Raw genomic sequence first — 24,376 nt, 5'->3', positions numbered from 1 at the left:
ACATCCTCCATCCCTTCCTTCCTAGCCCCCTGCTTGCAAGTGTTGATGTTACCAAATGTAAGGAAAACCCCACATTCTTAGTTACAGCTTCAGCTGCTCTTTCATCTTCTATGCTTGACTGGCCTGGTGTTGCAGTATGAGAATATTTCATAATAAATCTATATTTTCATTTGTCCTTAGTAAAGTTGGGGATGATTGATGTTTCAGTCAGAGTTGAGCAGTTTTCACAATGCATAAAAATGTGGCTAAGCACAGTATAAGCACATTCCTACAACATATAGGTGCCTCCTCTCGTTCCAAAATACCAGAAAACTGGAAGGACTTCTGAATGCAACTATAATGCAAATCTTATTATTAACTACCACTTTACTGAGCAAATATCAACATCTCCCTCCTGAATAACAAGAGCATTTCTGACAACAGACATTGTATTTCTTAATGGAGAACCAAATTCACTAGCAATAAAGTCCAGATTCCCGGAAGAAAAATTACTCTGTGCTCTCTGTAGACAGACTGGGTTTTAATGAGCAAGGAAACCACAAAGGGCCTGATCCTAACTCCACATAAGTCAATAGGATGGCTTCTACTGACTTCAGTGGGCTTAGGAAGGAGAACTGAGGTCCTGATTTTGCATTTGTCGCACTGTCAGCTTCAATGAAAGCCACAGGGAGTTTCAGCGTCATTCAAAGAAGAAAAGTTCTTCAAGAACTAATATTATCCCTTTTCTCAATATGGAAAATTCCCCTTCATAAGCAGGAAAAAGAAAAATAAATTGTTGAGAATTTCAGATTGCATTTTCAAAAAAAAATAATTCTTTGGGATGACATTCAGGAGGCTCATCTTGTGCCAGCCCTGATTGTGAAAGAAGTTAAGTGCTCTAAATGTATTATATAATCTTTCCCAATATCATTTACAGGTGGCTTGCTGACAGCATATTTTATTTTCAAGTCTACTTTTTTAAGTAATCAGGTTTTCCAGCACCAAAATTGTCTGTTCATGTGGAACTGGTGGAATTGTGTCAGAACAAACTAATACACTGGATTAGTAATTTACCATGGATGACAGGTTGTATGGGCCTTTTTCATTTACAATCTATAATATAGAGCTTAAAATATGTAATGTTTTCACCCTGTATGGTATTTTGCTTTCTGCTGTTGTACTCTGCAAGACTTTACTTCAGTGTCCACCTTCTTTAATGACCTTAATAAATTACCTGTAAGCTTTGAGTTAAGGACACAGTTCTTCAATTAAATCTAATAGCCATAATTGCAGCATCTCTCTAGGGTGCTGCTGCTCTCTGTTGGCTTTACACTATGGGAACACAGCTGGGGTCACAAACAAGCACTCTTCAAGGACTGAGCATAGCATTTCCTCCATTTGAGAGTCTGACCAGTCACAGATTTTAGTTCTTGCCCATCAAACTTGCAGCACCTTTGGCTACTTGGTTATCACAGAATGTGGGCACATACATTATTTCCCAGTGGATGCTTCTTTTTATTGCTAATTACAATGAAAATGAGTTCCCACAGTACCCAGTGATTTCAGTGGGAGCTGCTAACACTTAGAAGCTCGAAAAATAAGGACTCATTTTATAAAGCCAAACCCAAGAATACCTGCATTAGTAGACCCTAAGAAAAATGTCTGCCTATGTGGCACAATTAAATGCTTGGCTTTGTGTAATTGAGCCTAGCCACTGACTTCAAGAATAACTTGTATCTGCTGCACCATCCTAGTTGAGCTCCACTTTCCCAATGCACATCCCATCTCCCCAACACAACTGAAGGCAATGTTCTGACCTAAACTGTTAAAATTCCGTTGTGGCTTGTCAGATGCATCACTTAATATTTCAGTCTTTATCACTGGCCCAGAGGATGAGGGTGGCAATATCTCAGTTGAGAACCATGAGTCCTTCATATATCAAAGTAATAAAAAAACTCCACAAGAACTACATTAAATCAGTCTTAATCTATCTCCTTTCTGGTGTTCATTCACAAAGAATAAAGAGTAATTAATTTCCTTACTATTCGTCTGTCCCACATATGTACTAATGGGCATGAAAACACTAAACATATATATTTTCTTTATCCTCAGAATGATTTTAAAAGGCACCCTTCCCTTGCATTTCTGCGTGATGCCTGATAAATAATAGATCAGTTGCATCGTGTTCATTTTAATATTAATGTTATCAGACAGCATTTGAGAGAACTGGGGCAGAAACTCGAATTCTGGAAGAATTTGGTATGGCAGCAGTCACCATCCAGAAGTATATTTTTCAGCTCAGGTTCCACCTCTATAATATATAGACCTTATGGGATGTGCAGGACCATGAATTTCCCTTCAATTTACCCAGACACAAGGATGCTGGCTGCAATTTTTTTAAATTAAGTATTTAAAATTAACTGGTAGGTTAAAATAAAATATCCATCAAACGCAAAAACAATGGGAAGATACTGTGATCTGCTTCAGGAATCCTGACATTTTTTTTGTTCTGAAATTAAAGAAAACCTTGTTTCCTCAGCCTAAATGTTGACATTTCCCAGTATGGAGATAAGCAACCTTTGAGCTACATAATGCTTTGATTCAGGTTAAGAAAATTCTTCCTAGCTATAGGGCTTTATTTATCCCTACAAAAAATATGTTCTGGATCCATAAAACATAAAAACTAGGATTAATTATTTAGTGCTACATCCATCACTCTTCCGTGTAGTACTAGGAAGCATAGAAGGACTTTTTCCTCCCATCTCCTATCCTGGCAGCTTTATAGAATGTATGTTTAGCTGAATCTAGTCTAAGAATTAGGGGACAGGCTACGTTGTTATCTCACTCTACAGTTCTGAGAAAGGCTTTGTGGTAAGTGCAAATATGTGCAGGCATCACACACATGCAATTCCTAACACACAGAGGACACCGATGTCCTTCGTCGCCCCAAGGAAAGTGTGCTGTGGCTGCTTTGGTACTGTGGCCATTTTCTGCGGCTACAAAGATTGTTGTAAGCCATGAGCAAACTGAGCCATCTCTATCTTCCCATGCAGATCTCTAGTCAAGAATTCAAGAGAATCTGAGAGAGCTCAGGATGTGCAACAGATGTGTTGTTTCTCCACACAGCTCGGACAGTGCAGAAAACAAATATGCCATATTTGCACACTAACATTCATTTAAAAGTTGATTTAGGAGGAGAGAGACAAAAGTTACACGAAGGATACATCTACTGTATTCAAGAAAAACTACTTTCAGGTACAGACCTGATACCCAGCCAGAACACATTTCTGTCCCTCACCCATATTCCTTTACAGAGATTCTCAGCCTGAAGTGTTGTCATCCATCACCAGTGGCCTTGACAGGACTGCTCCACCTTGAGTTCCACCCTGACTGTATTGTTATTGTGGGAGAATGAATGATACAGACCAAGACAAGAGGGGAAGGGTATGGAATCCCACCCTCAGAGAGACAACAGAGCAGAGCAGGCAGCAGCAGACAGACAGAGCACTAGCACAGGCAGAGAAAACAATTTCAGTGAGTAGAGAGGGACAATACTCACCATCTAACAAATGTGATTACAAAAGCTTTCCCTCTCCAACAACTCACATCTATCACAATGCTTCTCAAACTCTAGTATGCTCACCATTGCAGACTAGGAAAAACAGTTCTGCACAGAAGTAGCCTCCACCTCTGTTCTACATGGTCAGCAATTCACTAGGATTTCTCTGAACTCAGAGGCACTCATGAGCCTATTGCTATCCCTTGTGCATCCTGTGGCAGCTGACTCCTTTAGCCATTTTTCACCGTCCCACTGCTTGTCAATAAATCACCGTGCTAATTCCTGTGACACCTGCTGTGAAGTGCTCTGGGAATTGTGGCAAAGATTTCTGGGCTGCATCTGAGAACTGGTGGTGAATGGCTGACTTCAGGTTGACATGATGAAGAAAGGTTAAGCTCTTCAGCTGAGCAGCCTCTTAGAAATGATTCATTGTGACTCCAGCAATCCCTTTTCTATACAGCAAGTCTGCCCTCTGCATCTGCCTGAACACGTAAGGGGTTTGACACTTGTCTTCTGTGTTGCTCACGTACTTAAGTTCTCCTCTCTTATTACCTGTGAAGGGTGATTACATTTCCTATGGACTATCACCAGTGATACATCACACTTCAGGGCTGTGTTTCCCCCCACCCTCTAATGGGAACCTGTGGTTACTTCATCCTTTTCCTCTCTTGAATACCAATCCTCCCACAAGCCTGTGTGTTAGCCTCCAGCCTCCCACCAAAGAATAATGGGACTCCTACTGACACTCATTTATAGTAAATTATTTTCAGTTAGTAAAGACAATTCTCTTGGTGAAGACTCTGGAGAGACAGGGATAGCACAGCAGAACACTGTCTGCCCCACAATTGATTTGAATTCAGTGGTTTGAAAGAAACCTCAGACTTCAATAGGAACCCATTAAGAACAGCTAGTTGCATGGTGCCTGTCGGAACACTGAGGACAGCAAAGAAAGTAGAATCTGTCATGGTCAGCTGATTATTCCTTTTTTTTTTTCTTCCACAATTAGATGGTGTTCAAATAAACACTGACATCAGAGATCTGAACTAGCAGTCACAAGCTGTGTAAAAAGACATGTCACAGAACTCATTAGATTTTTGTATAAAACAAGAATTTTGGAGTGTTTTTTTTGTTGTTTTGGTTTGGTTTGGTTTTTTGTAGAACAGTTCAAGTGCTTGCCTTATCTACAGGAAAAACTTCCCTGCTCCTCTTCTCATTCCTCTCATAGCTCTTCATGACACTTGGATTTGGATAGGTAGCTGCTATTTGGGGGACTCTTAAAGCAACCCAAAGGAATTAAGTATCTGAATCTACACTGGAATTCAAAAGCTGTAGGCTTTAAAAGCAGTTAAAAATCTTTGAAAAGGGTACTTAACAAAAGTATGCAGACAGATTCCAAGTCTACACATATATAGATAACAAATATAGCACTGCAAAGGTCTGCTTCCATATCAAACAATACTTTCTAGCTTGTGCTATAGAAGTGCATGCTCATTTTTGCTGTCTCTGACTTCACCCTATTTTGTACTACAAAAAAGCTGGAACAAGGGTGTTTAAATTCAGAATTTCTAAAATATCTGAAAGTCTTTTCTAAACAAATATATGTGCATATTTACTCAATTGATTCTCTACATTCATTTCAACCAGGAATGTTTTTGCTGGGGAGGAAAAGGAAGAATTAAAAGCTTTTCAGTCCCATTTCCTCAAAAAAAAACCAACCAAACAAACAAACAAACAAAAAAAAACAAACCAAAAACAAACCCTAGCAGATGTGTATTCTGGGCTCCATGAAAGTCCTTGCCACTGTGCAGGATATCTGGGAAAGCTAAACTCCAACAGTCTCAGTCCTGGTGGGGAACAGCAGGGCATCATGACTGCTATAAAGCAGGGAGTGCAAGATCTGCTGAAGCCATGTATCAATCAGCATGGCAGGGTTACCTTGGAGTTACTGACATGGAGTGCAACTCCTGGCTCCTTTAAATTTCCTTTAGGCAGTCAGGATGAAAACCTTATCACCTGAGAGCTTATCTCAGCTCTGCTGGGACATGAACACAACCCATATGTCTTCATAAAGCATCTCTTTCGGGGCAGCCCAGTGTTTACTCTAAATTAATTTGGCCAAAAAGTCCCTGACCACCTTCAAGGAGCGGCTGCTGTGAGAATGGAGCTGCTATTGCTACACAGCTGCTGTTCTAAGGAGAAAAAGGCAGTGAAGAGGAAGAGCCCGAAGAGCTGCTGGGGCCACTCTGACTGTGAATCAATCAAACAGCACTGGCTGTTGGGTTGGTCTGGGGCACAGGGAATGCCTGATCCACACATTTACCAGGAGTGAAATGCGCCCAAACTCTATTACACACACATCTCCCAAGCTGAAGCCCACAAGGCAAAAGAATCATAAAACTATCACTGAATGGTTTGGGTTGGAAGGAGTTTTAATATTATCTAGTTCTCAACCACTGGCCAAGGGCAGGGACACCTTCCACTAGACTAGGCTGCTCAAAGCCCCATACAGCCTGGGTTTGAGTATTTCCAGGAATGGTGTTAAGATGTGGTTGTTAAAATTATTAGATAGATGTTTCTGCCTGAATTAAGGAGCAAACAACACAATATGCTGTAGTCAATACTACAGATTTTTATTTAACAGTAACTGAGGGAGAGAGGGAGAGACAAATAAATAGGAAAGGGTGGGGGGAGAGGAGGGAGAAAGAGATTAACAGTCAAAAAAAAAAACACCACTGTGGATGCTGATGGCATCCCATTGGTCCTCTTCTGATCTTCTCAGTGGGGATGGTCACCTCCACCAGAGGTGGGGAAGCTCACAAAACAGAGTCCAATGGCTTTATATTCACTCAGGTTCAGGTGAGAACACCCAGGTACCTCCCCTGGTGTGGGGAGTTTTATACTGGATCATGCAATACTTTGGATCAGCAAACACTTCAGGAGTGTTTGATGGTTTATGACACCTTCCAAGACATTGTAGCAATTATGGCACATCAGCAGGGATGAATACCTTCAAGCTATTTATGAATGTCCTGATACTACTCCAGAAGGGATTTTTCACAGCTGAGCCACTTGTAAGAACTTTGGCATGACAAAAAGCATTTTCCCCGCTTCCAAGGATTTGCCTCTTACCAGCCTCTTCCTTTATCTTGTTCAACACCAAGCTGTAGCCTCCTGTGATGGGTATACACAGCCCCTGTGCACCTGGGGGAAATGGTCGATTGTTTGAGTTAACCATTAATAGTCCAGACTCTTCGAATGGGGCGTCCACAGCTTCTCCGGACAACCTGTTCCAGTGCCTCACCATCCTCATAACAAAGAATTTCCTTCTAATGTAAACCTAGCCTCTCTCAGTTTAAAGCCATTACCCCATGTTCTGTTACTACATGCCCTTGTAAGAAGTCCCTCTCCAGCTCTCCTGCAGGCCCCCTTCAGGTACTGAAAGGTTCTCTAAGGTCTCCCTGGAGTCTTCACTTCTCCAGGCTGAACAACCCCAACTCTCCTGGCCTGTCATCATAGGAGAGGGGCTCCAGCCCTCTGAGCATCTTTGTGGCCCTGCTCTGGACTTGCTTCAGCAGGTCCACATCTGTCTTATGTTGGGACCCAGAGCTGGATGCAGCACTCCAGGTGGGGTCCCACAAGGGCAGAATAGAGGGGCAGAATCCCCTCCCTCCCTGCCAGCCATGCTGCTTTGGATGCAGCCCAGGATACAATTGGCTTTCTGGGCTGCAAGTGCACGGTGCTCTGTCATGTGGAGCTCATCAACCAGCACCCAAAATCTCATCAACCAACACCCTTTCTCTGCAGGGCTGCTCTCAAGCCATTCTCCGCCCAGCCTGTATATGTGCTTGGCATTGCTCCGACACACGTAGACAGCCTTGCCATCAGCATGACAGCAGCAGGAAGGACAGAAAATGTTCTTATTCTCAAGAAAAACCAGGTGGCATTGATCCTGGTCAGGACAAGAGAGGGAAAAGAGAGAAGATGGACTGGGGGTACTACTGTAGTGTTTTAACTAGCCACTATGTGGTTATGCTGTACAACAACAGCTGAAGAAAGGCTCAGAAGTGAATGAGAATCCTGACAGATCCTTCCATGAACAGTTAATCTGTTTTGAAAATGTTAGTCTTACATTCATGTGACCAAATACAGGGTGGCAGGGGGGGAACCCAGAGCTGGAGAACATTTTTCATTAATTGAAAACCAATCTTCTGCTAGCTACTGTCAAAAACAGCTTCTGGGTTTTCTCTGCAGAGAAGATGCTGCTGGGACTTTGCCAGTTCAGCAGTTAAAGGGAATCTCAAAGAATCCCTCAGCAAATTGTAAAGTGCTCAGGCTGAAGAACAACAAGGTGTTTGGGGACTGACTTGATTGTTTTAATTTGCGTAATACTAGCAGCAAGCAGCACTTAAGAATTATTCTGCTTAATTCACCTACTCCAGAAGCAAGACAAAACCAGGCTAGCTTTAATAAATTAACCAGACCTAAAAGTATTTGATTTTATACCCATGTAGATAAGGAAAAGTGCAAAATCTGGCATCTGGAAAGTGATGTTCTTACATTGTATTTTCTATATACTAACAAGGAGCTAGGGCATGCTTTGACACAACGCAGCAGTCAACAGGATCTGACTCTTTGCTGTCAGATCTCTTCCTTTTACAGTTTGGAAAAGAAGAGACACAGGTCATCTGAGTACACCCAAAATCTCTAAAGATGGTGCCACAGTGCACCTACCTTCCTCCTTCACAGCAGCCAATACATTTCCTCTCACTTTATTTAACAGACTGTGACAAATGTGCAGATCTCACTCCAGAAGTGTGCAAGTAATTGACTCAAAGGCAAGAATAAATCCTTTTTTACCTATTCCCCACTTATATTTTTAACAGCATAGCCGTCAAAACACGGCAAATCAATTTTTCCCCCTTACTGTCTCCACTCTGCCTTTTCTGAATATTTTTAGTTGCTCTGATTAAAAATTTACCTCTTAAGTACACTGAGGACACAGTGTATGTCTTGATTACAATTTTGTATAACTTTTTCAGTCTACCTATGTATCTTCCTTGCAAAGAAAGATGTGGAGCCATGTCTTTCCTTATTCCCTTATCTTTCTAACTAAACAGAAATATTAGTAACTAACTTTGAAAGACCTATAGAAAAATAACCTTACAGCAAAACGCAGAAAATACATTTTCAGAATGAACATGTGAAGCTGTCACATGTAATGGGATCACACAAGATACTTTACACAAGAGAAACATGGCATGCTAAACTGAAAAACACACTTACAGGTCTTGCCCAAAGCAAAGACTGACAACCTCAGCATTTCTGTATTCTGTCTTTGGTGCTGCATTGTAGGGGACAAGTTCTCACCCCTGAACTCTTATCTTTTTCTGTCCTCTTCATCAGGGACAATGTGGGTCACAAATGTCTTGTGCCACTTCTATCACATATTCTACCATGTGTGATTAACCAGTGCTTCCTCTATTACTTTGCCCACATATGCTTTAATTACCATCCCCGAAATTCTGCATGTGTGCAGCCACAGTACTTATCTGAATGTCACCAAAATGTAAAACTGTATGAATGAAGGAATGTAAATCCCTCTTCCTGGGATTCTCTGCATTGATCTGCTTATTCATAGCAGGCAGAGATCTTTCCACCTTTTGACTGCCATTCAGCCACCCTTTCTTTTTTCCTGGGAAAAATCTGTTTCCTATCCAAAACTGGAGAAGTCTTGACTACTGAAAATGAGATTACTTTCTGATTTAATTTCTGAAGGTCATTCATATTGATTAGACAGCTAGACAAGTTGAGTAGTAGAAGGCCTAAACTTAAAGATATGGAGGATAAAACAGCCATTGCAAAAAGTAAGGGAAACACCCCTTTCTTTTCTTCTTTTATTATCAATATAGTTCAAAACATAACTTTTTTTTTTTAAATGTTTGTTCACTAAAATGTTCCAAGGGGGAAAATGTCAGCTACAAATCCTCACTCATTGTGTATTTGCGCAGCAATGCTTAAAGGTCCTTAAAGATCTCCAAGTCCAAGGATTTGAAAGAAATAATTCAGTCAGGTAGCAAAAACAGTGCCACTGCCTTCTGGTGTCTGGTTACATGGCTCATGCAGCATCTGAGAACTCCAGGCAAGTCACAGTGAACTCACTTCACACACCGTGCATGGAGAAGTATATTCCACCATCCAAATGCATGAGAGTCTAACTGTTTTAAGCTAATGCATCAAGCAAAAATAGCTGCAATACACAGGATGGACTGTGGAAAACGTTTTGCTCACTGCAAAGAGACGCTTCTTCTCCGCTTGTCTTACAGATGGCCTGCTCCTGTTCTTGCCAAAACCACCACAGTTTCACTCAGTTTCCTTGGCACTTAGAAAAGTCACAACTTTTCCCTCACATATGCTGGCTGCTTCTTTATATACCTGAGTAACAGGTGTGTTACAGCCGTGTTTTGCATTATTCATCTTGGATGAAGTTAAACCCTGACTGTGTGACACATCACACATTACTCAGTTTACCTCAATGCTGTGTTTTGATTTTGCTCAGTTAAGTTTACCTAAGATGCATTTAGGCTGGAACAGATCTTAATTACCCCGGCACAGAAACTTGGCATTCTCCTAAATTTGTGCTTTTCAGCAATGAGACTCCTTTCTGTTGTATCTTTAAATTGCTTACGCTTCCCTAAAAGTTGTCTCAATATTATTACCTTACAAAGCAGGTAGTCGAGATCGACTTGGTTTCAGGCATCTCTTCCTTGCTTAAACAATTACTTGCCCCATGCTTTTTTCCTGCCCTCACTTTCCTTTTCCCTGTAGAGAAATACATTTTCACTGCTAATAGACACCATAGCAGCAATGTACTGCAGAATGAGTATCAGTCCAAAGCCCTGTGAAATCTTGAAAGGTTTCTGAACCACAGAAAAGGCAACTACACAGTATTACACAGGCAGCCTCTATAAAGGATCTTAATTTAAAGACCTCTTTTTGTGTTATAAATTAGTTTTATTTTTATAACATTTTCTATCTTCAGATCTTTATAGTCCAATAACTAAAAAAAGCAGTTTAAGAAGGAAAATAAGACTACCAAATGTCCCAATTCCTCATGAAACGGGTATTTTTAAATGATTAAAAAAATCTGAATTTTAAATTCTAGAAGTGTTTAAATACAAACATGAACTTAATAAGCTGCTTGTAAGTAATTAACATTCAAAACAGCAACACTGCAGTTTTTCCAGTCCTAGACACTTTTCTCCCATCCTCCACAGCAGATTCACTAAAAATTCAAGATAATGATTACAAGTACCTAGATCTGTAACGTACAGATCCATAGCAACGCTGAAGATCTCTTATGTTAATTTCCGTGCCCAGAGGCTTTTCTGCAACACTGAATTAAAGAAACCACTGTATCATTCCCATAACAAGATGATTATCTAGGAATTAAGACTAAGTAGAAAACTCTTTTCAAAATGTCAATCTTCCAAAGCCTTTAAAAATCAAACAAAATTACTTATGTGGCTTACATCATCAGTTATCAAAACTTAGATATCTGCACACATACTGTTCTAAAAAGAAAGGTAAAGTAACCATTACGTTTTAGTCTTCAAGTCTTCATTTATGATTCTTTGTTAATGCAGTAGATAATCTCCTTGGAATTACTGATTTTTAATGGGACATTTGAAAAGATTTCTTTTACTGTTGTTGCAGGCGAAAAAACCAAGAGGACTACAACATCTCTTATCAACAACCCATTAGTGTCACCTCTCAAATTCTTCAGATGTAAAGGTGAGACATTTTTCCTCCTCATAGTGTCAAAACATATTTGGATGTTTGCTGAGTGAGGTTTAAACAGTTTAGAGAACAAAACTAGTAAAGGTCCTAAATCTGTGTGACAATTCTCTGTGAGCAATCAACTTCCCACCTACTTGCAGAAGTCACAGAGGGAACCAGAGGTGTATTCCTTGAGGAACAACTGTCATCCCTGGAATATGTTCTGCATGCATCAAAGCGTATCAAAGGAGAAAACACACAGAGTAGAAAACTAGAGTAGTGAATCCTGTCCCTACCTCACCACTCTACTAGTATAGAAGACAATATTCCCAGCAAAGAAGAGAAGCATAACCTGTGAGTTGAGCCACCACTGATGCAGTGCTGCTGGCAGGCTGTCACAGTGTATGTGGATTTCCCCAGTAAGATGCTGAGAGTAATCACAGAATAATACTGCCACTGTTTGAGGAAGCAAGGAACAAGATTTCTCCAAACTTTCAGACTTGGAAGAGCTGCTTGTACTACACAGAGAATTTTCCCCTAGGAGATGATATAGCAACAAAGATAATTGCTGGTTTGGTATCACTGAGGAGAATGTAGACAAAATTGGCAATGAGCACTGAGGTGTTACACATACAATAAATTTTTGGCATAAATGAATGGAAGGACCAGTTCCAGAAAGGGGTTCAACAACCCAGTTTTTACCAAAAAATGTTGATTGTGCTGTATCAGAACCATCATGATAGAAGACAGCATGATCTGTGTGCAGAGCCTTCTATGTCTACATACTTGTGCTGATACTACAGTGCACTCCAAGTGACAATAACAAGTTATCCATACCTGCAATAAATTTGTTTATCAATTTCCCTGAAAAATATAGTCTGTTCTTTACAATGAAAAGTACTCATTATTTTACCCTAACCTGTATTCCTCTTCTGCATACACCATCTTGAGTAAAGGGTTAAGATCCTTTTGCATGGTTTGCATGTGAGAAAGACTCAAGAATTAATGACTCCAAGCTTTAGGATGCCCACACAAATTTCATTTCCATTTCTGTTTCTTCACACAACACAGTCTCATATAACACTACACAAAAAGGGTAAAAAGGAAAAAAACCTCAAAAAAAAAAAAATCCACTGAAATGCCATGAAAACTAGGCCACAGAAGAATCTATTAATCTGGCCTGCATCACATATCAAATTGAAAAGAACAACAGAGTTAAATACTTGCAGGTTGAAAGCAGAAAAAAAAATCTAAAGGTGTTGGAGAACAATATGAAGTATTTTCCTGTTATCTTCAAAATAGGTTTATTATCTGTCTTCCTACAGTACTTCAAAAAATCTCAAGACAAATTATTTTAAACCTCAGTTTTATAAAGCTAGATAGCCAGCAGCTTTTCTACTTCTTGATTTGGAAAGAGCAAATTGAAAAACAGTACATATGTAATAGCTGATACTTGTCTGGTTTTGAGGCAACTGTTATTACCAGTTGGACAAATACCCTGTGCATTCCCTGGTCATGTCAGTGCTACTATACCCATATGGTGTTCTGAAACCTGAGAGATTGTTCAACAGCATAGAAATAAGTGTCAGAAAGAAATGAACAAGGTCTTTTTTTTTTTTTCTCCCAGTTGAACACCAACAATAGCATTCTGCAACAAACCATTATTAGCACTGACATTATAGTAAAGGTCTACTAGTGTGTCAGGACTAGAAGAAGAAAGGAAGAGAACAAGGAGGCAAACTTCATTCACATAGCAAAGAGCAGGACTAGAATGTCAGACACGCTATGGACAGGAGTGTCACGCACTGCCAGATGTACTGAGGAAGGCAGTTGTTCACTGTTGCTGTCAAAACCTGAACACAAAGCATTGGGGTAGTCTGGATACCAGAAGTTCAGTACTAGTGGAAAACTGAAAAATAGGTAGTATTTCATTTATGCAAAAAGTTGAGGTTTTTTTGCTGCAGGACAGTTTTGCAGCTAAAAAATGAAATGTGCAAATATTGTAAGAATCAAGAGCTTCTTGGTATACAAAACTAAAATATCTACAAAATATTTATACTATGACCACAGAAAAAAGGTGTTAAAATTTTCACTTACTTTGGATGGGCAAATTCATCCAGTAGGACAACCTTTTCTATCAAGTCTCCACCAATGGTTCGAACCAAATCATAGAAATCATTCTGAGAGTATGTCTCAGAGGGCAGCCAGAAGGAAATGTCATTGATCAAAGGCGGATATCGGCTGAGTGGCTGAAAGAAATTTAAAATCATACCTTTATACATGGTTGGACTTGATAACTATATCTACAACTGTTCTGAACTTACATAACATACAAAATACACAGTTTAGAGGCTTTTTGAAATGGTCTTTGAAGGGCAAACTGACCTCGTAAACAACTGAGACAGAAGACTTTATACTAGGAAATGTCTTTTAAAGATCCCCACATAACAGCTTTGGTTTATTCATTCACAAGAAAAATCTTGGTTTTGTTTGCTAAAATCAGTGTTTATGACCCTGAATACACTTTTGCAACAGAGCTGCTTAGAAGGAAGAGGTAATGTCCAGTGGTTTTTCACTGGGTAGATAGAATTGCACTTTTTAAAAGCATTTTTCAGACTTTTTGCAGATTCAAAACTTCTTGTCACATTCAGGTATAAAATTTATATGCATTTTATATAATTCTTATATTACACAACATATTTATTATTTTTACTGTTGAATTTTTAGCAAGTCTTATAAATAGGCACCTTCTTATTAAGATGTTTTAATAAGAAACACACTTTGGCTTAAAAGAGGGATCAGCTCACTTTCTGGTGGTTTTTGTAGACATCCAAACATCTACAACAACACAAAAGGTATGGCTGTTAATATAGTCATTCATTCCATAAGTACCATAACAGGCTTTTAAACACAAATGGGAACCTTTGCTGCACACATAGAGTGGGCAGACAATGTAACTAGTTATTTGTAAAAACAGGAAGAGAAAGAGAAATGAAACCAGATAATTAACTTTTCAGTTTTGATGAAACTTCCCAGGACTCTGTGGGTTTCAGATCTCACCTTTGGTGAGAAGTTTCACACTTTGAAGAATAGAAAATGGTAACATTCTCCTTTCATGACCTCTAGGTTATACAGTATCTTACTTCTGCTTTGCATTAATTCCCTGCAGTTGAAAAAAGTACTTTTGCACAAGATTGTTGGAGTCTGCAGGAGAAAACATCTATTTTATTATTTTCTTTATATGTACAAGAGATTCCATGTGTACACCTTGTTCTATACAATATAATCCCTCACTCAAAATGTATTCCATGGCTGGGAATGTTTTATGATGGAACAGTGGAAACTTAAGTGAGTACCTGCTAAAGCAATAAAGCCGTTAATAAGGCAAGTTTACAGCATTCTGATTTACTCAAATACTGTTCTGTAGAGTGAAACTAGTCAATAAATGTCTGATAAGGAATACAGTGCAAGTTTTAAATTAATAACACCCCCAGCAAATAATATCGTGAATCGCAAATGATTATTGAACTTGTTAAACGAATAAACTTGTCAAATAAATTCATATCCTGTACATCAAATTAAAAAAAGGAAACTTGCACAACAAATCCATTACAAAAGAGCTTATGATAAAACACTAATGAACGAAATGCAAATGTCTCGGCTATAAAAAAGTCGCAACTGCAAATGCTGGAGATGCTCCTTGGACAACAACCTGATACATGTGTTAGTGTAAATAAAGTTATAATCCTGCAGTACACCCCTATATTCTTACCTCAATCCTATCTACCACTTTATTTACCACTGCTATAGTTGAGGAACATACTGAACACCCTTCAAAGCTTGGTGGGACTAATACAAAACTCTCTGAACTCACAGTTCAAGACATTTAATCATTCAACCAGAAGATGTGGCTCATGAGCCTTAGCATGATGAAGGCACCTACTTTCATTCACACAGGTACAAGGATAATAAAGAAAACTAATTACATGTCCACGTAACTCAGAAATGTCCTGTGCTGGTTTTGGCAAGAATTCATTGTCTTCACAGGGGCTAGCATGGGGCTGTGTTTTGGGTTTGTGCTGAACACAGGATTGGTAACATAGAGATGGTTTGTTATTGCTGGGTGGTATTTGCATGCAGCCAAAACCTCTTCTGCTTTCTGTACTGCCACACTGGCAAGAAAGCTGGGGAATCTGGGAGGAGACATAGCTGGGACAGGTGACCCCAAGTGACCAAAGGGATATTCTAGACTGTCGCCCTGATTTCTTAGGATTTTCTAAAGCCTTCTGAATTTACATTCTTGTAGAGAACTTTCTCACGCAACTTTCTGTAAACAACCTATTGTTTTGCATTCTTTCATAGAGGCGGAGAAATTTGATAGACTGGTAGTTTGTCCAGTGTCGTTGGAGAGGTGGCACATTCACCTTCCAATCCACTGGCACCTTTTGAGAACTATAAATGATTGGAGTCAGAAAAAATAAATTAGTCTCTTCATGGTGACCAAAGCTGTGGTGCGTCATTTTTCCTTGTGTCCTCTGGTGACACTAGACCATATGACATCCTGCTCAGTATAAAAAGTGGGAAGAAGAGGGAAGGGGGGAAATGTGGAGTGATGATGTTTGTTTTCCCAGGTAGCAATCACATGTGATGGGGCCCTGCTCCCATGGAGATGGCCTGCCCATGGGAAGCAGGGAATTAATTTCTTGTGTGTGCAGCTTTTTCTCTCAAGTGTCACTAGCATGGATACAGAATTTTTGTAATTTTTATGTGTATGCTTGTGTGTGAAAGGACAAATGCTTAAAACATAACATAAGCATAACTTTTTATTATTAGCTACTAACCACTTCTCAGAGCCTTGTAATACAGAAAAATCTTTTATGGTAAAAGGCAAGGCAATAATCCCATATTATATTGTCCCTTCACCACCTGGCTGCAGTCAATATCATCGCAGTAAGTCTTATATCAACACTAAAGTTATTATAAGGATAAAATTCCTAGTTCTCAAATCTATTGATCTGTTTGTTTTAGAGCTCCATGAGTCACATAATAGTTTATTAGCTACACCTAAAATGTGAATAGGCTACTAAAGAGTCTCCAATTGGCAAGCCAAAATGAAGTTCCTAAATTTGTATTCAGGCACTCTAGCAAATACATACTGTAGTCCAACAGATCGCTTAGCCATTCTTTGATCCTTTCTAAACTCTCCTGCTCTTTAACAGCAGACTGGTCCAAATTCCATTGACTGATCCTTTTTCAAGTTCAAGGCAAATGCCAACCCTGGAGACCATTTCCTTATGAATTTATAGACATTTCAAAGGCTCCCCTTGAGAGAGTGTTCTTCCCACTAAATCCTCTACTCTGCCATCGCCTCCAGCCACCACTTCCAGCTACATTCTCTTCACGGCTCAGAAGTCCTCCAGCACAATGCTTGGAGAAGCTACCAGGACACATCTGGTTCTGCAGGCTGTGTGTTGGCTGAACCCAAGCCTGGAAGCCCTGCTGTTCCTGCTTCCACACCCTGATCACCTCCTTAGGTTTCTGAGGAACTGAAAAGATGTTTAGGAAATGGCAGAACTGATCCTACCTGCAGAGTGCTGCTGCAGGGCACTGGCCAAGTGTGTCAGTAAGCACTGCTGATGCACAGACATCCCTGCACCCCTCTTTTTGGCTCCATCAGAGCTTTGCCACCACAGTGCTACTTTAAATGTTCTGTTCACTTTCTGTTTCAAACACTTCAGCGTACTATCATTGACATTTTTCAATAGCCTCAGAAAACAAATGCTTTCCCAGAAATTACACTATCTATAGGACTCCAGTGAACCCATCTTGTAGGAAATATTGGAATTAATGACATCGCATTTTTCAATCACCCAAAGTGAAAGCATTTAGGAGTGCTGAATTACTATAATTTCTTTAAATAATAAAATGGAAGTTTATGTTGATCCACCCTCAGTGATATATGGTTACTAGTCATTAGCCAAAGTTCTTTCTCTGGCTAATAAATAAGCCAAGTATTTCCTAAAACTGCAAGCTTTTCCCTCATAGGAAAAGTTTAGTATATAAATGGGTAGTTGGACACCAGTGCTATATAACCTGCTCTTCCAGCCTGCCATGCCTATGCCTACATCTATCTGAGGAGTGCACCACTAAAAACACAGGGATGTTAGTCCTTCATATGGGTTGGTGATAGTTTAGGACATTCCTCATCTCTACCTCTCTGCTCTGTCTTTCTGTCTGAGATTACTGCCCCTGCAGCAGCTGGTAACACAAACATGTGCCTGTTCCTTCACCAATGCAGCTCACAGCCTGCTGTAGCCAGCTGGTCATAAATAGGGTTTATGTTAATATGGGCTGGATGAAGAACTGCAGTAGCTCAGGTCATTGGGGGACAGCTGTCTTAAGCAGCAACAGGATCCACCAGAACTCATTTGTCAGCATAAAATAGCAAACACTTGGGCTTTGTGTATGTTGTCACACCAGGGCACTCTGGATGATTTGGCAGCAGGAATCAAGTGGTCACCATAAGAGTGGTATCTGTTCATCCACACATGGCAAAGGATCATCAACTGGGCTGGATCCAGATACCTCACAGCTGTAAGGGAGAGAAACCTTTTTGAGGGCAGAACCTCCTGAGCTGCAGTAAAAACTGCTGGTGATAATGTACAGCCAGTGCCAGTGAATAGCCCACACAAGGCCATGAAGTGTCTTTAGCCTGGAGTCCCAAAAAACAGGATGGACACCAGAACTTTCCACAAATATTTGCCATTAGGAAAAAAGCCACTTTCCCCCAGATGCAGTAACCATGGGTGCAATGTGGCAAGGGGGCAGGAGAGGTTTTGTGCTGTGGCTGCTCACTCCATTCCTTCCCTGCTGCCAGCTGCAGATGGGACAAAATAAACAAGTGACAAACACAGCAGAGGAAAAAGCTGTACTTGTATTTTGACAGCGGCGACACAAATGCAAGGTTAACGACGACACGTACCAGAAACTGGGTTAGCAATTCCACAGCAGCCAAGCTATTAAAAAGTCAGCCATGCTTTACTGCCATCACCAGTCTAAGTCAGAAAAATATGAGACTTAGCAGCACCATGGCTGCTAAGCTTTAACAGTCCTGCCTTGCTCATGTTTTGGAGAAATATCTACATAAACTATACAGTTTTAGTGCAACATCATATTCTCCTCAAAATGAAAACTACAGTCCTGTAATCACTTTCTTAATATATTCCATGGTGAAACTACATTAATTTGAAGTTATCATAGGAAATTTAAAAACGAAACAGGCATGAAATTAGAAGTTGCAAATTTACAGCAGTAACTTAACCCCCATGCACATAATGAAGTTTCCTGTATTAGTGTGTATGCTTCTAGATTTACACTTCCATATTTATGACCAGTGTAGACAAATTTAGTTGCTGCAGGGAACGTATCTTTGAATTTCTTGGCTGCCATGGCTTAAAATTTAGTCACAATGTTCCCCATTATTAAAAGTTTTCTACCCTCCTAACCAAATTGATTTTTTCCTTATATGTATATAGTAAGTTCTATATATTCATACATGTACACACACACATACATATATACATTTTTATGTGTAAGCACACACACACATCTTCAAAGGAGGAAATGTAAATTTCAACAGACAACTACCATAAAGTCCGATAAGCAAATATAAAATATGTTCTGGGATTAAGCTCTTAAAACCAAAGCAAATGGACTAGTTTGGGACTAGTCTGGGATCAATGCACTGCTCAGTGCTCCTGCAGGGAGTGGCAGAAGCATGTTAGCCTCCACTGATGCTTTGAGGTTTTCGGTGAATGAACACAGAATTATGATCAGCCCTTTTTAGACACCAATCTGCTCACCCCAACAGAGTTCTTAACTTTGAAAAGCCCACATACAGGTACAGGGAACACCATATGTTCATGGGAACATCAAGTGCTCCATGGATTTCAGGCACTCTGCTTGTACATGGACCATCCCAAGTGGAGGAGGCTTTCTTTGTACATGGAGATATTCAAGAACGATCCGGATGCAATCCTGTCCCACGTGCTCTGGGACAACACTGTTTGAGCAGGAAGGCTGGACCAGACAACCAGCTGGGGTGCCTTTCAACCTGACTCATTCTGTGGTTCTGACATTCTACATCCAGGTTGAACAGGGAGGTGCCCTGGGGCTACAGACTTGTCTTCCTTGCTAAGTCTCAGCCTTCAATGTGAGATGACACAAATCTGTGGACCACGTCCCTCTCTGCTGTGCCGTGCATGTCACCATGACAGCTCTGTCCCCTTCCCACCTAAACTATGCTCTATGGGGTCATGTTGGAGATAACAATCCCTTTCTTGAGCCCAATTCCAGGTTCCCTGAAGGTGGAAAGCAAAGAGTTTAAATGCTTATATTCTGCCTAAGCAGTCACCTGGTAGCTCTCCATATCATCCCACTTAGTCACCTTTTTCAATGCTTGTCAAGCACCTTTCCTCAGGTAAACCCCCTTAAGACACAAAATTAATGCACACACACGTGCACATGCACAGGAGCAAGTGCAACCCTTCTTGCATGCCAGAAGTTACAGCTCGTATAGAGGAACCTGCCTGACAAAGGAAGGTCAATATCTAATATGACACTGAAAAAATTTAGATCTGTAAGAGTCAGTGAAGAGATCAAACTTCGTTGATAAGCTCCACTTTTTCCAAGCAGCAGAAAAAAATGCACAAGAGGACTGGTGCTGTGGCAGAATGAGTGAGTAGAATGCTTGCCTTTATACACGTTCACCCAAAAGTAATGCTGATTACTAAGCCTCTGTGGCCCCACTGGAAAGGGACACTGTGTTCTTATAACATTTTATTAAAATGCAGTAACTTTATTTCAAAGTCAAGCTTGTTTAAATTTGTAATGAAAAACGTGTCAAGTTTAAAGTCACAATATACTTCTCTGAGTGCAAATATGCATTTTAAACTGACCAGTGGTCAGAAAGCCAAGAAATAAGGTATGGCTTTTGAGAAGATTTCCAGACACAAAAGAGCACTTGTATTGCCACTGAAAGAGTTATGATTTGAAATTAGTAAGGAATTGAAGACAAAGTCAGAAAAGACAAAAAAAAAGATGAAAGTATTGACCTCATCCTATTAAAAGCAAGGATGTTACAGTGTACACAGCAGAGATACTCCCAGATACCTGTTCCCTTGGGCATTTGGATATGCCTTGCTTTTTGTGGTCTGATTATAAAAACCACCAAAGGATAAGTATAAATTATTCGTAAATACCAGTGATGGACTCCATGCTCTGTGTTTAATGAGGCAAAAATGACTTCTCTTTTCCATAGAACAAAGTAGGACTCACAGGGAGAATCACCAAAAGGGATGGCTCTCTACTACTCACTCCCACATCACAGCTCCTTACAAACCCCTTTTAAAAGTATCAGGATGAAGAAGCAATTAGTCTGATGCTTTCCTGCAGCAGTTCTACGTCCACTGTGGAAAAAAATGCATTTTCTGCATGCTTCTTTCCCAGGCTCTTAGCTGATGGCCTACCAAGCAAGTTGGTTTCACAGTGCTCATCTTCCCCCATTTCAATCACAGATGTAAAACAACTAAAAGCTGAGAAATGCTTTTTCTGTTATCGCTTTTCCATTTGAGCAGTTGCTACCACAGAACTCATGTGACACCAAATGGAACTGATGGGACAATCCTTACTCTGTTGTGATGTCTTTGACAGAAAACAAACAAGCTGCTATCCTGAGAAAGGAACCCAGTGATGTGGAATGACCAAAATGGTACAGTGGATTCTCACACCAAACCTAGTAATTAACACTTATGACTGCCTTTTGCACAGGCTGTCCATATTCTGCCTGTCTTTCTTACCCAAATATCCCATGCCACAGGCAAAATCACAGGAAAGGGTAAAAAGAAGAGAAAACACAAACCTCAGAAAACAAACTCTCAACGAATAAAAAAACATATGTGTCCTGCACTTCCCTAAAAATACCTGCCATGCCTGCAAGGAACAGGTAATAAGCTGGTATAAGTCAGCAGAAACTCAACTTCTCAGAAGATACTAGGAATTTTCTCTTCAGCAGTGCTGAGCACCTGCAATTCCTGCAAAAGGTTTTGGTTGCTGCAGGTATTCGGTGTTTGCCACACTCAGAAGTCAGGCTTCCTTCTTTCTGATGGTTTGGCTTGTATATTTTTTCTCATTATGCTTTATAATAATGCTGAGATAAATAGCTCAGTGGAGTAAAAAACTGTACCCATCAACAACTCATACAAAATAATTGTTTAGATATAACAGTATCTTTAGATATAACAAAGAGTTGTATCTAAATAAACAGTGCAAGTATTTGGAAAGAGTCTGCAGCAATATGAAGATGTATTTCTCCCAAATACATAGCATAACAATGGAAACAAAGTGCACCCAGTATTTTATTTTGGCTTAGATTAAAAACCTCATATAAAACTCTGTTGATTGTATTTCCTTTTCTCTCATTAAATGCACCATTCCAGAGAGTTAATGTTTAAATTGCAGAATCTCCAGAACAACTGAATCTGACTTACACCAAAATAAGCTAGCATTGTGAATCTTACAGGCACATGCAACACCTGAAAAAGTCCTTCTTCCCACCTATCAACCTATACTTCTTTTTTCTCTCTCCTTCCTAAAAAACCTAGAGATTTCCAATACATCAGCAATGACACTTCATATCTCTTGGCTATTAACTTCACATAACGCCCTGGACATTGCTATGCTACAAAGGAATTATTTTTCCACACTTCCCAGAGCTAATCTGTACCATCTCATCATGTACAGAAATTTACCCAGGCAGGTTACTGGTGGTTTTGAAATATTCTTATGACTTCCAGTACCACTGATATAGCTGAGTTTCCTCCTTGTCTTGGGAAAACTGCCCAAGTGGCAGAGGAAAAGGCTGCCCAGGGAAGTGTTGAAATCACTGTCCCCAGAAGTGTTCAAAAGGTGAGTGCATGTGGCACCTGGGGACATGGCTTAGTAGTGAATATGGTGATGATAGCATAACAGTGGACTTGGTGATCTAAGAGATCTTTTCCAACCCTAAGCATTATATGATTCTATGAGTCTTGGCAAAATCCAGTATTTTTCGTTTCCAGAGATGACAACTTCACTTCCCCCAACCCCCCTCTCCCCTGCACCTCCCCACTTAAATTCTAAATTCATACAGATTATAACCTCTAAAGTTAAAAACTCATAATAAAACACCAAGGTAGTGTAGCATGCTAAAACTTTAAAGTACAGCAAGTAAGCTAGAGAAAAACTGAAATAAAAGGCTCTACTTACTTGTCCATTACTCAGAAGAGGGACAAAAGCCTTGAATTTTTTTTTTCTCTCAGACAGACCCTGAGTGTTCCTAAAGCTATACTCTTGTTAAAGAGTAACAACCCTTAGAAAGAGAAAACTACAGAGAAGCCCTACGCTGAGAACAGACCAAACAAAAAAAGGTACAAAAAGTACACGAAGTGTTTCAGTATGCAATGACAAAATGTAAAGAACATTTAAATCTCTACAAGCAGAATCTTGGTGCAGAACAGATATTTCCTTAATGCCTTTTCTTATTTTACAAGAATCAGAAAATGGGTTCACTCCTGCTGATTTAGGAGAACAGGTTACATGTGGGAATAATTATGCAAATTGGATTATTGGATTGCATATGCACTTCTGCACAGGCAGGAGGATGCAATCAATCCTCAAAACAGGGGATTTCTTCCCATTATTAATTTTTCTAAAACCGCATAGCCAAATCCTCTGCAGCACATGCACCCCAAAGCATTACTTGTCACATTTTGTTTTAGGCTGTCACTGCAGTTGTTCATGTGTCTCCCACATTAGCAAGATGAAGGAAATTGAGGACTGGTATGATAAGAATAATACAGTTCTTCCCAACTGTGCCTTCTGTTGTTTGGCTATTCTCTGTAGCCTAATTCATATTCTGATCAGAGAAGTGGTAGCTGAAAATCAGGGTTTTTTTATTAACACCATGTACTTCAAAAGGTGCTTCTGTTCATGCATACACACATACAGAGATTGCTCTTCCCAGCCCTCATTTCCTAGGGACACTCCACAGCTCAGCTGCAATGTCTAATCATGCTACAGATGATGACTGTAGAAGCTCAGGCATGATTTTAAAGATCACTTTCTTAAAAGCTCTTTGCAAGGTGTATCTTTTACATGTAAAACACTGGCACCAGTGTTAAAAGAACTACCAAATAAACTCATGTATGACAACTCCCATCTTTTTAGCTAACTCTGTAAAAATTAATAAGAGCTAACTATTTCCTAATAGTTTTGAGATTTCTTTTTTTTTCCCCTTTATATTTCTGTGGTTGCATGTGCACACCAGCATACATGTATCTCTGAAGACACATACACAGTGTGCTTGGACACATTTTAAAGAGAAGTTTATTCTTACGTCAAATGCATAATGTATATTCACAAAGATGTATTTAACCCTGCTACAGACATGCACATATTTAGATTGTGGTAATTACCTAGGACTGCCAGCCAGAAACCAGGGTCCCATTAGGTAGACAGAGCACAAAATGCTAATTTCTGTCCTGAAGAACTTTCCACCCTAAGGTAGTTTGGTGAAGAGATGCCGTGGCAGGAGGTACAAGACAACTACAATTGAAACAGCATGGAAAACAGAATTATTGAGTCACTTCTCAGGTCAGGGCCAAAGACAAGTCAAGACATTTTCTGTGCCATCCTCCTAACCAGAATTCTCTTACTCACAGTGTAAATTAAACCAGTATTGGAAAACCATTGGAAATGTGTAAGGGTTACCCTCCTGACTAGCTACATACTTTTGTAGACAATAAACTGAAAGCTCTGAACATATGTGGACTCCTGTCAAAACCACTAGCAGCTAGTTCTCATAGCTTCACGCAACCTATGCAAAATCTATTGTTACTTCAGATTTCCAGGTTTACTCCTTCACCTAATATTAATTTAATGTGGGTTTCAGCATATATATCACTGATGGAAATTGCTCCATGGCTTATTTAAGCACTTTGTATAACCATTATACTTCATCATTTG

The 24,376-nt window shown here is 39.9% G+C and overlaps 1 protein-coding gene across 11 annotated transcripts in view; it reads right to left on the bottom strand.

The window, feature by feature from the left end:
• Positions 1-24,376, bottom strand: part of FARS2 (phenylalanyl-tRNA synthetase 2, mitochondrial) — a 232,023-nt gene that overhangs the window by 62,844 nt on the left and 144,803 nt on the right. For 8 of the 11 annotated variants that reach the window (XR_011001766.1, XM_068198807.1, XM_068198795.1 and 5 more), the window contains one exon: positions 13,412-13,563. Coding sequence is in view for 9 of the 11 variants with exons in the window: in XM_068198807.1 (XP_068054908.1) it covers positions 13,412-13,563 (152 nt within the window). In the remaining 2 variants the exon portion in view is untranslated. Of the gene's footprint in view, positions 1-6,630; positions 6,740-13,411; positions 13,564-23,111; positions 23,287-23,826; positions 23,957-24,376 lie in introns of those variants that run through there. The other 3 variants (XR_011001768.1, XM_068198744.1, XM_068198771.1) reach the window with 3 other exon arrangements.

The sequence above is a fragment of the Anomalospiza imberbis genome, chromosome 1 (assembly GCF_031753505.1).
Source record: "Anomalospiza imberbis isolate Cuckoo-Finch-1a 21T00152 chromosome 1, ASM3175350v1, whole genome shotgun sequence".
In the NCBI taxonomy this organism is placed as follows: Eukaryota; Metazoa; Chordata; class Aves; order Passeriformes; family Viduidae; genus Anomalospiza; species Anomalospiza imberbis.
This window is presented reverse-complemented; position numbering and strand designations above follow the sequence as displayed.